This window comes from Manihot esculenta, chromosome 17 (assembly GCF_001659605.2).
Source record: "Manihot esculenta cultivar AM560-2 chromosome 17, M.esculenta_v8, whole genome shotgun sequence".
NCBI classification, from domain to species: Eukaryota; Viridiplantae; Streptophyta; class Magnoliopsida; order Malpighiales; family Euphorbiaceae; genus Manihot; species Manihot esculenta.
This window is the reverse complement of record NC_035177.2, coordinates 20124854-20138214: the sequence shown is the minus strand read 5'-3', so window position 1 is coordinate 20138214 and position 13361 is coordinate 20124854. Positions and strand designations below refer to the sequence as shown.

Here is a 13361-nt window from a genome sequence, read left to right as displayed (position 1 = left end):
CATTCACTAGTCTCCTTGTCTGTCTCCAAGGCCTTTCCCCTGCTGCATTCTGCTGTGGTCTCTAGCCTTCTGATTTTTTTACAAAGTTCCTGAGGTGTCTCCTCTTAATGAGTCTTTCTATCTCATTTATTAACTGGTAGCAATCATTTGTATCATAGTCATGAGTCCGGTGGTACTGGCAGTACTTATCCGAGACCCTTCTGTTTGCTTCTGCCTTCATCGGCTTGGGCCACTATATGAAGTCCTTGTCCTAGATTACTACGAGCACCTCGGTCCTGGACACATTCATGGGAGTGATCATCTCAGAAATCAGAGGTTGATAGGGTCTTTGCTCCTTCCTCTCCCTCCAGTGTTTGTTCAACACTTCAGACCCCTGGTCCTGTCTCCTTTCTTGCCTGTCTGGCCGCTTATCCTCCCCAATCTTTCCTCTATCTCCTGCTTCCTTGGCAAATCTGCTAGTGGTCAAGGCATCATCTTGCCTTATATATTTTTCTGCTCTTTTCATCAGCTCTACCAAGGTGGTGAGTAGCTTTCTGCACAGCAATCCAAAAAACTCTAGAGAGGTAGTGCCCTTCTGTATGGCTTCTACTGCTTTGCCTTCGTCGAGCTCAGGAATTTGTAGAGCCTCTGAGTTGAACTTAGTCACATATTCCCTCAGAGATTCATTCCTCCTCTGCCGAATTGTTTCTAGGTAGCTTGTTTTCCTTTCGGCTGGGACCCCAGCAATGAACCTGCTGATAAAAACGTTAGCTAGGTCCATAAAGTTTTTAATACTTCATGCCTCTAGGCTGTTGAACCATGCTCGGACTGGTCCAATAAGGGTGGTTAGAAAAACTTTACACATCAGAGCATCCGAGTGGGTCTGCAGTTTCATGAACGTCTTATAGTTCAAGACGTGCTCCCGGGAGTTTCCTATACCATCATACGCGACCATTGTCGGTATCATGAATTTTTTGGGAATGGTTTCCTGCTATACCCATCTCACCAATGGGGATGAGGTTGGTAGCAGGGGACTATTGTTATCTCGTGCCCCCAGCTCTGCTAGTAGTTGCTCCTTCAGCCTCTCCAGCTTTTGATCTACATCTACCTCTTCTCTCCTTGGCCTTTTTCTCCATATAGTAGTTTCTCTCCAACTCTTCACTTTTTGATCTTTCTACTGGTTTAGAAGAACAGCTTTCAGCCCCGTCGTTCTCAATAAGCTCCCTTATTACTCGGTCTCTCACTCTAGCCACAAGCTCATTCCTTCTGCTGGCTTCTCCATCTCCATCACCCATCCTCCTGCTGCTTTGCTGAGGGGCTTGATGGTTTAGTGTGGGTTAGGGCTCATTAACATTGAATCCTTCGGTTACTGGTGGTAGGCTCAATAGGGTATTGAGGCCCCTCTGTTGCAACATCTAGCCTAGCTAATGAACAGTGTTTTGAAGTTGGAGAGCCATGTTTTGTAGCTCATGGTCAGATAGAGTAGTTCAAGGCATGGTCCCTGCTGAGCTTGGCGAAGGGTTAAACAACACAGGTGGTTGATTTAGTGGGGCGACAAGGATGGAAAATGAGAACTGTGGTCCTTCCTAAGCAGAAATCAAATCATTCGGGGTGTTTTCGGTATGGTTTTCATCGTGATTGGCCATGCGGATCTCAGTGGGTATGGTGAGGATGAGAGCTCTAGTGACGAAAAGATCTCCTTCGTTTCCCACATACGGTGCCAAATGATGTCCTGAGATTCAATAAAGGGTAGGCTCAAGGTGTATATTTGTGAACCTTTTCTTTTTCTTTTGCTCGTTGGCTCATGCCTTCCTTCTTTTATCCTTTTCCCTTTTGTCCTCTAGCGATGCATAACCGCCATCCTGCACTTGTACACCCTGTCATTATCATGTGGGGCCGTACGTATGGATGTACTGTATTTTTTTCCATCGTTAAGCAGTCATTTAATTCCTTCCAATACCATGTGGACACAATCCCGAATGTATAGGGGTCTGTTGCCCTACTGACCCGTTAAGTCAGTTGAGCTGGATCTCCCTCTGCTGGGCCCGAGTCCTGCTCTATCCGACCTATTTGCACGAAGTCAGGGCCGCATGCTAGTGGATGGATATGCATAGCGAGTTTTGATGAGGTCACTGTGTTCAGGGTATCCAAAACCCAATAGTTATCATAATCTTTTATTACTTTTCCTCACTAACTAAAAATATCTCAGTCGTCTTCTTTGTTTCAATTGCAGTTTTCTTCCCTTGTCAAGCCGAAGTCTTCCTTTGTACAAAAATTGCATTAAGTTGGAAGAGAGCCGTGCGTCTATTGGTGATAAAAGTTGTCTTTGAAATGCTGAAAATATATGAATCTGCACTTGCAACTCATGACCAAAATGTGAGATTGTGGCCAGATTATCATCCCATGGAGGTTAAGGTAATTTCTGCTCTTATTTGCTTCCTTTGAGATCACGTGTTGTTTTTTCAGCCTTCACATGCCGCCATTCGCTTCTCCCAAACTAAAAAGCATTTGTGTACTAGATCCTTCACGAGCTTGCCAAAAACTGAACAGAGCATTCTCTTGGACTTTTTTCAAATGATTCATCCTTGGCTAATTTCTGCTTAGAAAAGCAGCTTGGCAATTGAATTCTTCTCTCTCTCAGCTTTGGCAAGTAAATGCATTAAAATGGGACAACTTTTAGCGGATGGTGCCGCTACAGTTGGTGAAGGTGACTTGGGCAAAAACATACCAGTCAAAATATGCCATGGAAAGATTACAATTTTGAGGATGCGGTATTCATTAGCTAGCCTTAGGTATATGAAAATATTTATACTTTTTTTTACATGCGGAAATATGAAATTCAGACTCATGTGACAAGTTAATAACTTAAAAAAATCATTAACAAAATATCGTATCTTGAGTCCCATTTACTCAGAAATTTAGACAAAAATGGAATTGTAATGCTAAGATGTTGACCGGAGGTGGGCAATATATTAATAGGTAAATTAACGCCCTCTCTCTAGTTACATTATGACCCGGAACTGATTTAGATGTGATACGCATACCTACATTCCATTGGGTGCGTTATATTTTTATATCTAGGAATACACTCAGAGGTCTCAAAATCCTACTTTTGCAGCTTGGAACATCAGAAACTGCAAATGCTGTCTGTTGGTGCGCACGCCCAAAAGACTTTGCTGCATTTGTTGCTGCTCCAGATTTATTGTACTTTGAACATACAGCAACTTAAATTTTTTCTTTGATAAGAGAAAAACAACTTCAATTCCGGCCTTGACATGAATATGTTGAATTATTGGTATAATTGCTGTGTATACACACGAGATGGCAGCGACAGTTCGTTCCAAATATTACATTATCGTCTCTCCACCTCCCTATAGCTGTGTTCCATCGCTAGCAAAACATTTTCCTAATCTAAAATTAGATGGTTTCTCCAAATTCCCTAAATCCGAGCAGTGAGGCGAACTTGATCATGTTGAACAGGTAAATTGAATTAATTTCTTTTTTCATTTTATTATCGTGAAATGAGATTTGTCTTCACAAATGAAAGCAAATGCTGCAATTATCATATTTGGTAGCAATAAAATACGTAACAATCACGATAAAAATGAAGTTACTGCAGACACAAAAGGGGGAGCTCTCGTTCAAAGTAATCGAGTTTAAACAGGAACTGATTTGAGATAATCAAGAAGCTGATGCACCAAAGATGGGTTAAGATGGCTTGTAATATTTAGTGGGTACAAATGGCATTTTTGTGACAACTCCATCGTAGGCCTTTCCTCGTACCACAATCTTAACTTTGGTGCCTGCCTTGTGTAATCCAGATTTCACATATCCCATGGCAATGTTCTTCTTCAGGCATGGACTAAATCCTCCACTGGTAATTTCCCCAATGTTTGTTCCTTTTTCATCCTGAATCTCACTATGGGATCTAGGGGGTGGACCAGAAGATGAAAATCCTACACGCCTGATTTTTGGACCTTCTGCAAGTTGTTTAAGAATTACCTCGGCACCAAGAAAGCCACCTTCAGCCTTTCGTCTTTTCCCTATTGCCCAAGTCAATCCTGCCTCTACTGGTGTTATGTGTTGTTCCATGTCATTGCCATATAAACACAGCCCAGCTTCAAGTCGAAGGCTGTCTCTTGCACCCAATCCTGTCAGCCTTACTTTTCCTTCTGATTTTTCCAGGATTGCTTTTGCAAGATCCACAGCATTCTCTGAAGGAACGGAGATTTCAAATCCATCTTCACCAGTGTACCTGAAAACAAATCACCAAAGAGTCGAATAATCCACCTTTCACTGGTCAGAGTTAAGCAAAATCAGTAAAAGAAATTAAGGGGGAGAGCTGGAAAAGAAGTGAAAACTGAGTAAAAATGAAGTTAAATGTAAAGGTTATGGATCATATGCAGGAGCTCAGGAACATGTATCAACCTTGTTAAAGATAAAGACATGGCCCTAGCTGCAGATTGCAGAGCCTCCCACACACTACCATGTAAGGCCAATTAGCTAATTTAAAGTACTAAAATATCATACCCCGTCCTAGTGAGGAAGCAGCGGGATCCGTTGATGTCTAGTATACGGAACTCCCCAAAGTATAGCTTGCTCAAATCCTCTTTTGTCAAGTGTTGAAGAACTGGGGCAGCAAGAGGACCCTGCACCACAAAAATACAGGTCTTTCTAAAAATGCCATTAACAAGAGATATATTAGGCCCAATTTCTCTGTCTTTGCAGTTGTATCACCATTTCATTCTAATAATTATAGCAGTTCTGATTGATGATTTTAGGGGTAGATTATGGTGACCATTGTATCTCACAGTTATTCCTTCTGAAAAACTTTCGTACTAAAAACAATGAAGATAATGAAACAGAGGAAAGCAGGCATTATGGAAAAACGAAAGGAAATTACAAGATCAATACGAGTGCAAATTAAATCTTATAAGGATTCACCTGGAGAGCAAGAAGTGATCTTTCATCATGGATGTGCCATGAGACTTGACCACCTTTTGCATTGAATGACTTCATATGCTCCTCAATGTGAGCCAGATCCTTATCCCTACACCCTGCATTAACAACTATATATATGTGATCATCTGTCACCTTGGTGATCACTGAATCATCAATTGCCCCTCCCTTCTCGTTTGTAAAGACAGTTAGGGTCCCAGTTCCAGGTGCAAGGCCAGCAACATCAGCAATAACAAGCTTCTCCAGAAAAGGAATACAGTCCTTTCCATTGAGGCTGAGCCCACACATATGGGAGACATCAAAGAGGCTACCATTCTCTCTACAATTTATAGTAGAGTCCATGATGGAGTCCTTGTACTGAATGGGCATACTCCATCCAGCAAATGGCACCATCTTCCCACCATGAGCAACATGGAAATCATAAAGAACAGTCTTCTTGAGATCAGCTTCAGAGGCAAAGTATCGACGAGCGACAGCCTTCTTATCAGCCTGAGCAAGACGGCGGGTGATTGATTGGCCAAGTTGCCATAGAGCTCCTCTCATTTTCTAAGATGAATATTTCTGTTCAAACAATGTCTGAAAAACTGTTAGATGCAGCTAGTTATAGCAAGAATCAGCAGGTGCAAAATCCAGAAAAACATTTGGATTTTTATTAACTGTTCAAGATATAGAAAAGCCATCAAAGAGACAAAAGAAATTAAAAAAGAAAGAAAGATATTAGTATAAAATGCAAGCTAATTAGCTAAATACATGCCAATGGCTTTGTCAATACCAAAGCCAGCAAATTTATTACAAGCAACTGGTAGAAAAGTTGATGAAAGTGAACGTTGGTACCAACAAGCAATCAATCATCTTTCTTGGTAGAGAAATTGTACAGAGGAAAAAAGAGATTATTCTAAATGCCCTTAATTGCAAACTTTTGCACTATAGAATGATACAATGTCATGGCGCATCCAGACATCTTAATAGAAATCAACAAATTATAACATCTCTTTCACAAACTGCTACTCAATGCAATCTCAAAAACAACTGTCTGCTCACTGAGGACGTAGCAATCTCAACACTAAGGTACCATTGGAACAATCCATATATATATATATATATAAAAGAGGGGTATGATAAACAGAGTTCATCAACTAGATCTTATTTCCAAGCTCAGCATCCAATCAGTCGATCGAAAATCTTATGATAAATGAATCACGTTGAAAAAAGAGAAAAAGACTACAACTTTGAAGTAAAAAATTGTGGTACTGAAGATCCCATTAATAAAGAGAGGACAACAAGGAGAAAGGCTTACAAGGGTTGGAGGTGGAGTCGTTCAGTAGTTTGCAAATCTGAAGAGATCCCAACAGAGCATCCTCAAGCTAGTGCAGATAAAGGATTAAAAAATACAGACCCACTTTTTATATATGTAGGTTATTATAATTTTGCAATGAGAGGGATGGGTGTGGTTGGTGGGTAATGGTAGTGGGTGGAGGAGGGTTTATCTCCGCCAAATCCAACCTAAAACCCCATCGGCAGTGAGTGGTGCTAGGACTCGGGCTCTGTGCAACCCAATCTCTTTCCTGTCTTTTTGTGCAGATGCTCCTCATATGTACCCTGTTTCATGATAACTATTTCAATCTGAAGGCTGTCAAGACAAAACAATATCTGTGCCGTTGGTCCAATCCTAGGTTCTGTAATGCCCTGGGGAGATAAAGAGTGTACGATTAGTAATGATGGAAGTGAGAGCACAGGATTAGAGTTGCGGACAGATTACCTCTAATTGAATTGTGGAGTTAAAATGAAGGATGGTTGGTGAGGTCTGCTCTGATCCGGAAACGCTGTTGGCAGGCCTTGGGAATAATTGTAGGTCAATATGTCTGTGAGTTGGTGGCTCTGGAAGCAGTAAGAGTGATTCTAGCAATTGTAAATTCAGCAAAAGCCTTTTTCTAATTTTGCAATATTCTTTATAACGTTTTTTTTAATGATTCTTACAATGTTTTTAACAAGAACGTTGATTTTCCCATCAACAAAAATTTTATAATATACTAATTAAATCACATGTATAGAGGCATTCCCCACGTGTGAATGAAAATATTTTAATATTACTCAATTAAATTATATTTTTAACGAGTGTATTGTTGTCTTAATGTTTTTACTAAATTAAAAATTATTATTATGAAATTTTAATTTTTTATTTAAAATTTCAACTTAACTATTCTGATTAAATACTTGTAATGCTCATGGCCCCCAAGATTTCGATTTTTTTTTTCTTCTTTATGAAAAGATTATACTTTTTTAATAAGAAAACTCGAATATAAATTTACCACTGACCCTAAAGCCCTAAACTTTAATGGTTCCTTAATGCAAAAATCACATGAAATTGAGCCAATAGTAGAAATGTAAATGAATAATGTATGTATGAAAATTAAATTATTTAAATTCGAATTGGATTTATATTAGATATTTAAAATTATTTTAAATTTAATTAAAAATTAATTTAAACTATTTAAATTTATTTTAAATTCAATTATTATTAATTAATAAAATTTAAATTAGTTTATATTTATATATTTTAATTAATAATTTATATAAAAAATATTTTTATTAATAATTTTCATTTAAAAATTTAATATTTTAAAAAATATTTAAATTTTAATTTTTAAATAAAAAAATATATATAAAAAAGGGAGATTTACAATTCAGTCTCTAAGTATTGCCATTATTAACAAATCAATCCTTAAATTTTTAAAAACCTATTAAAACGTTTTTATCTTTTATTTTCATTAATAAAATAGTCATTTCGTCTATTTCTGCAGTTAAAAATATAGTAAAATACAAAAGTACCCCCTCATTTCCTCCTCCTTCTCTTTCTTCTTTTTCTTCTTCATCGGTTCTTCCTCTTCTTCTTCTTCTTTTTCTTATTCTTCTTTTTTTTATTCTATTTCGATTTTTCTTTTTATTCTTCTTTTTCAAAGAGGAGGATATGATTCTTTTTCTTCTTCTTCATTATCATCATCATCTTCTTCTTCTTCTTCTCCTTTTTCTTTTTCTTCCTTTTTCTTCTTCTTTTTCTCCTTCATCATTATCATCTTATTCTTCTATTTTTTTTCTTCTTTTTTGAGGAGGAGGAGATAGACGTGAGAAAATATAAGAACTATTTCGTTGACGGAAAGAAACAATAAAGACGTTTTAATAAATACGAAAAAAGATAAGAACACTTTAGTAAATTTCTGAAAATATAGAGAGACTATCTTATTGACGGAAAGAAACGATAAGGAGAGACTATTTTATTGACGGAAAAAAATGATAAGAACGTTTTAATAGATATGAGAAAATATATACATTATTTTATTGATGAAAACGATAAGAATATTTTAATATATATAAGAAAAGATAAAAATGTTTTAATAGATTTCTGAAAATATTGGGACTAACTTGTTAATATAGTAATATTTAATAATTAAATAAGTGATTTTATTTTAGAGAAAAATTAAATTTTAAAAATTTTCTATCTTATCATTTATATAGTTTTAATAGTTTTAATGAAAAAGATGGAATGAGAAAATGGAAGGAATATTTTATTGATGGATAGAAAAATAAAAATGTTTTAATGGATTTTTAAAAAATTTATTATCAATAATAATAATATTTAAAAATTAAATTAGAAATTTTTCTATAAAAAATTATAAATATTATTATAAAATATATATTTTTATATTAAATTAATTTTTTATATAAATAAAATTAATTGCAGTCAATATTTAGCATCTAAATATAATCATAAAGAAACGATAGCGTTTCAGAACAGAAAAAGGACACCTCTTCGATTGTAGCTGTAGGGCAGTAATGATCGAGTGAGCGAACCAGGTGGCCACGCAAATTTAGAAAATGACGGAGCTTTCATAGTTATCCCCACAGAGGGATTCTCGTTGTGGCCAGAAAAATTCTTTGGAATCCCTTTCATTTGAATCTCTGGTACCCATTTGCAGAAAATGCGTGGCTTGGAGAACCATCAATAAGATTCTTTTCCTTTCACTCTTCTCTCTCATCCTTCTCCTTTATTGCTTATTCTAATATCTCCTCTACTCTTCTCGTCTATTCCAAATGAGGTAATTCCCTTTTTTATTCTGTGAAGTACCTTGTTTATTTTCATTCGATGACTGATTAGATTGAGCCTTTTTCCCCTCTTTATTTGTTCATAGTCAATATCTGTTTAGTTGCTCAGGAACTTAGACGGAAAAGAACAAGGAAAAGCTATATTCTACTTGAATTCTGTTTCCTCTGCCTACGCGAGTCCTTTAAGAATTTTTCTGTATCTCGTAATAGTTGTTGCTACATAGCAATCAAGTTATGTATTTCTACTGGCAGATATATTTGTATGCATCAGAAACAATTGCATGGATTGTAATTCTGTAAATAGGATTGTTAATTAGGAGCAACATCCCTCTTCTTTTCTTTTATTGGTTCACCCTTTTTGATATGAAACTATCAAACGTATAAGCAACCTATCTCTTTCACTAAGCACATGATGATGATTGTGGGTGTGTGCTGGAGCTAGTGTGTTTTTTGGAATTGGATTATGCAACTTTGAACTATAATTTTCTTGCATAATGGGGTGTTTGTTTTCAATTTTTGCCAAGGTGATGATAAAATGGTTCAACCATGGTAATGTTCTATCTATCTGGATGTATTAGCCAGTGCCATCCTTATCTGGGCGTTAACAGACTCAATGATGCTTCTCTGTGCAAGATTACCCTCGTCAATTCCTTGACTAAAACCCCAGTCTCTCCTAGCCTTTTACATGTGCCATGTAATAATGTAGTTCAGAGCTCTGCTCTTTCTTGGAATGGACATGGCCTGCTTAGGACTCATCAAGTATCGCAACGAGTGGCTTCAAACAGATGGCTGGTGAGCAGTAAAGCAACTTCAGGGATAAAATGCTTTCTTTTCATCTTGGGTAAATAAAACAAATTATGTATGGATTAATTTTCAATGTTACAGTGTCAGTCACATGATTCTATTTCACCTGATGATGAGTACCGTTCTTCTCGGAATATAGCAATCAGTTTGTTTAGGCGATACAGGAATGTCATTGACCGTGGAGGAGGTGACAACCTAAAAGTATATTCAGTAATTTGATCCTGCCTGTCAAAGTATGACACCACTTTGCTGCCATTCCAATAACGTGTTTTGAGTTATGTATATTAGGAGTTCATCAATGCTGGGGTAAACGCATATGCCCTCGGCTGCACTGATGAAGGATTGCGGAAGGAACTGAATGCTATGAAAGAATCTGTTTTTGAAATTGAAGGACTGCAGAATTATGGAGGAAGCACCAGTGTCAAATCCAAGATTTTTGCAAAGGAGGTTAGTTAGTCCTGTCTTATTTAATGCATTGCTGTCATATATTTCAATAAGATTGGATAAATTGGGACATTGAAGGCCTTAACATAAGTTAATGCTTCTAAACTTCAAAAGGGTTATTCTTAGCCTGGAGTCATTTTAACTTTTATGTATCATTATGATTCAAAAGCTTCAGCCTTTATTTGAATCTGAAAGATCAATAAAAGGAAAGGAAAAACTGAAAAATGCTTATCAAGGTACCTTGTTCTGTCTTTCGATTGTCTTTTCCAGATCTAAAATGAATGTCAAGAGAATGATTTTTTTAACTCAACTTTCTGTATTCATCTTTTTTTATTCCTTTTCATCACTGAAGAGTGATCTATGGCTACTAATAAGCAATTACCCTTCTTTATGAACAAGTAATATTTATCATGATTATAAGTTATTTGTAAAATGATCAGTCTAACGTACAGAACCACATGATTTCTATCCTATGGTGCAGGTTGATGAGTGTATTCTGTGGTTGAGCATTATATTCATCACTATCTTGTGTACTCCACAACCAACCATAGTTAGATGGTCATCTACACCTCCAGTATCAGATGAAGTACTGCTCCAGTGGAAAGGTTTTTGTGCACTAATTGCAAATGCATATTATGTGAAGGGAATGGCGTGGTAAGGCCCTTTTCTGTTGGTAGAAGCATAGATTTAGTTTGTACAAAGTTAAAGTTAGGTTGTTGAGCAAAGGACTAATGCCATCATGAATACAAATGTTAAAAGTAGTGCTTCGTTTAATGATTACAATGTAAAAATATTTGCTAATTAATATCACCAGCGTTGCTCAATTGCATCTAGAATTGTTTCCTTGAATGGGAATTGTAGATATTATTAACGCCGTCGATAATTAAAATATTTTGACAGTATTGTGTGCTGAGTCTTTCTCTGTTTTGATTGTCAAAGGCTTCCTGTGAAGACTCTTCAGCTGGAGCAAATGGCAGTTGTTGGACGGGCTGAGGAGCCATCAGTTGTTGCCAGCCGAATGCGATTAGTGTTTAGCACCCTTGAGGTTAGAGAAGTCTTATCACTTTATTAATGATTAGAGATCCATAATAAACAAGTTCAATTGACAAGAATTCAATACTGAAACCAAAGACCACCAACCTTCATGGCATTGGGTTGCTGAACATTGTCTTTTGTTAGTATAGTTTTGATGTGCGTGTGTGTGTGTGTGTATCAAGAGTTGTGTTCTAGTAAATGGTTGTACATGCATAATCACATTCTGGGGATGCAAATGCTTCAGCGAAGATGCAATATCTAATTATATCCAGGAATCCTTCTTTGTTTCCCTGCTGTTGCTACTGTTGGGGAAGTTGCAATGTTTATGGCATTTTGATTGTGTATATGCTTATGCAGGTAGTAAGTCCACAGTGGCCAAGAGTGTAGCTTCATTCTTCAAAATCAAGAAAAGTGAGTTTTCCTAGGATCCATTTGAAAAATGTAAAATGATACATTTGTTCAGTAAGTCATTTTCATTTATGATCTTTAAAGGCAAAATGTCCTTGTGTACTGAAGTACAGTGAGCAGTGATGCTAAGTGAGGAAGATGCAGCAGTACATCTGGGACATTGTTTATCTATAAATAAAGAATCAGAAAACGTATATGCAATTAATAACAACATATTCTACAAATATCTTATAATCATTGTCAGCTGTGGGAAGATTGGATAAATAGCCTAATGTTAATCGTCACCAACAGCAATACTTGTTTCAAATGGATGCTAGTCTAGAAAAATTGTCCCTCTTCTTTGTGACTGGAATTCGAACTTGGCATGAAGATGACTCTAGTACGCAGTTTAACCACTCGTAAGTACGCAGTTTATCCAAGTAAGCTATAGGTTTCGGACAATTACCCAATGAAAAGCATATGTTGATGGCCCTTGCATATAATATCCAAGAATCCACCCGAGTTTTTGAAGTTTTTGCACAAGAAAAAGAAAAACGTAAGTTTGAACTGTTCGCTATTCGCAGGAGAGAGTTAATATATTCAAATAACGGGAAGGCAAACTCCCATTTCAGGCTTTTAATTATAGTAAGTAATTCTTGGAACGATAATTTGAAATCTTCATGTACGTGCTTCATCCAAGCTTTCTGATTTATCCACTCGTAACCATGCATCATCGTCCGAGAACCCTAGCTAACCTTAATCATCATCACCTTTTTTATTTTTGTTTTTTTTTGGGCGTTGGAAAATCCAACAGCTTCGGAAATGGGCCATGCATATGAGCAGGTTTCATCCGCAAGCAAGAAACTAGGAATACAGAATATATTTTTCTTTTTTCTCAGCAAAAAAAGAATGAAAAGAAATTTTGTATTTTGATTTAAATTACATTTTATCTGTCACATGATATACAAAAAGAATGAACCAATGGGGATTAGTACTTATGGACAAAAAGAGATATTCTAGTATTCAAAAGAGCTTGTTAGCAAATTCATCCAAAGTGGTTCCTTCTGTACTGGAATAAGAGGATTTTTTGGCAAGATCTCTAAGTTCTGACAAGCTTCTTCCAAGCTGTACTGCCATCTTCATTTCAAATATTTCTCCATCTTCTCTTCTCCCCAAATCTGTTTCTTCAAGGGTGGACCCGATTGTTTCCTCCATAAGTGCAAAGAATCCAGCAACAATTTCTATACATTTCAACCACCATACTAATCTGGCCTGCGTGCTCAAATGTGTTAACTGCGGTAGCTAATGCACCTGCAGCAACTGCATCTATTGCTATCTAATGATAATAGGGTCCTGGACACTCCGGTTATAGCTGAGCTCGTACTGAAAAAGCCAGACCTCAACTCTATTAAACTCCAACAGTTAGGTTTGCCTCATATATAAGTCCAGGACTCGCTTGAACGGACCGGACAAGGTTTGGGCCTACATGTGGGAGGTCCAACTCGATTAACCTACTAGACTCGTAGGGCAGCAGATCCTGTAACATCCGGATCGCGTCCACATAGCGCCTGATGGAATTAAATGGCCGTCTGAGGATGAGAAAGGAGGCAGTATGTCCATACGTATAGCCAGCGTGACTGTGACAAGAGGGT

The 13361-nt window shown here is 36.9% G+C and overlaps 3 protein-coding genes and 1 pseudogene across 5 annotated transcripts; 1 reads left to right on the top strand and 3 right to left on the bottom strand.

The window, feature by feature from the left end:
* Positions 1–250: 250 nt before the first annotated feature.
* LOC110604835 lies at positions 251–934 on the bottom strand. Its single transcript, XM_021743143.1, has 2 exons — positions 798–934; positions 251–731 (listed from the first exon to the last, which is right to left on the bottom strand). Exons 1-2 carry the CDS (start codon positions 932–934, stop codon positions 251–253), a joined length of 618 nt encoding a protein of 205 aa, XP_021598835.1.
* Positions 935–3512: 2578 nt separating this feature from the next.
* Positions 3513–6500, bottom strand: LOC110605214 (aminomethyltransferase, mitochondrial). 2 transcript variants are annotated; one of them, XM_021743612.2, is made up of 4 exons: positions 6236–6500; positions 4924–5514; positions 4510–4628; positions 3513–4234 (listed from the first exon to the last, which is right to left on the bottom strand). In XM_021743612.2, exons 2-4 carry the CDS (start codon positions 5479–5481, stop codon positions 3688–3690), a joined length of 1224 nt encoding a protein of 407 aa, XP_021599304.1. In that variant the 5' UTR covers positions 5482–5514; positions 6236–6500; the 3' UTR covers positions 3513–3687. The 2 variants fall into 2 exon arrangements, with proteins under 2 accessions (XP_021599304.1, XP_021599301.1); XM_021743609.1 differs by having other exon boundaries at positions 4924–5499; positions 6236–6499.
* A 2300-nt stretch (positions 6501–8800) lies between these two features.
* Positions 8801–11941, top strand: LOC110605696. Of its 2 annotated transcripts, none has more exons than XM_043952820.1 (7): positions 8801–9032; positions 9618–9831; positions 9925–10044; positions 10132–10290; positions 10769–10941; positions 11227–11332; positions 11680–11941. In XM_043952820.1, the coding sequence occupies exons 1-7, from the start codon at positions 9028–9030 to the stop codon at positions 11707–11709; spliced, it is 807 nt and encodes a 268-aa protein (XP_043808755.1). In that variant the 5' UTR covers positions 8801–9027; the 3' UTR covers positions 11710–11941. The 2 variants fall into 2 exon arrangements, with proteins under 2 accessions (XP_043808755.1, XP_021600036.1); XM_021744344.2 differs by having other exon boundaries at positions 8805–9032; positions 9564–9831.
* A 791-nt stretch (positions 11942–12732) lies between these two features.
* Positions 12733–13361, bottom strand: part of LOC110604379 — a 29162-nt pseudogene continuing 28533 nt past the window's right edge.

Bases quoted from the DNA above. Each gene is read 5' to 3' on its own strand.
- LOC110604835 (XM_021743143.1), bottom strand. From the start codon at position 934: ATGGTCGCGTATGATGGTATAGGAAACTCCCGGGAGCACGTCTTGAAC. The intron at 732-797 runs GTTCAACAGCCT...TTTTATCAGCAG, and splicing joins ATTGGACCAGTCCGAGCATG to GTTCATTGCTGGGGTCCCAG.
- LOC110605214 (XM_021743612.2), bottom strand. From the start codon at position 5,481: ATGAGAGGAGCTCTATGGCAACTTGGCCAATCAATCACCCGCCGTCTT. The intron at 4,629-4,923 runs GTGAATCCTTAT...TTTGTGGTGCAG, and splicing joins GATCACTTCTTGCTCTCCAG to GGTCCTCTTGCTGCCCCAGT. The intron at 4,235-4,509 runs GTATGATATTTT...ATTTGTTTTCAG, and splicing joins TGCTTCCTCACTAGGACGGG to GTACACTGGTGAAGATGGAT.
- LOC110605696 (XM_021744344.2), top strand. From the start codon at position 9,586: ATGGTAATGTTCTATCTATCTGGATGTATTAGCCAGTGCCATCCTTAT. The intron at 9,832-9,924 runs GTGAGCAGTAAA...TCAATGTTACAG, and splicing joins TGGCTTCAAACAGATGGCTG to TGTCAGTCACATGATTCTAT. The intron at 10,291-10,768 runs GTTAGTTAGTCC...CCTATGGTGCAG, and splicing joins CCAAGATTTTTGCAAAGGAG to GTTGATGAGTGTATTCTGTG.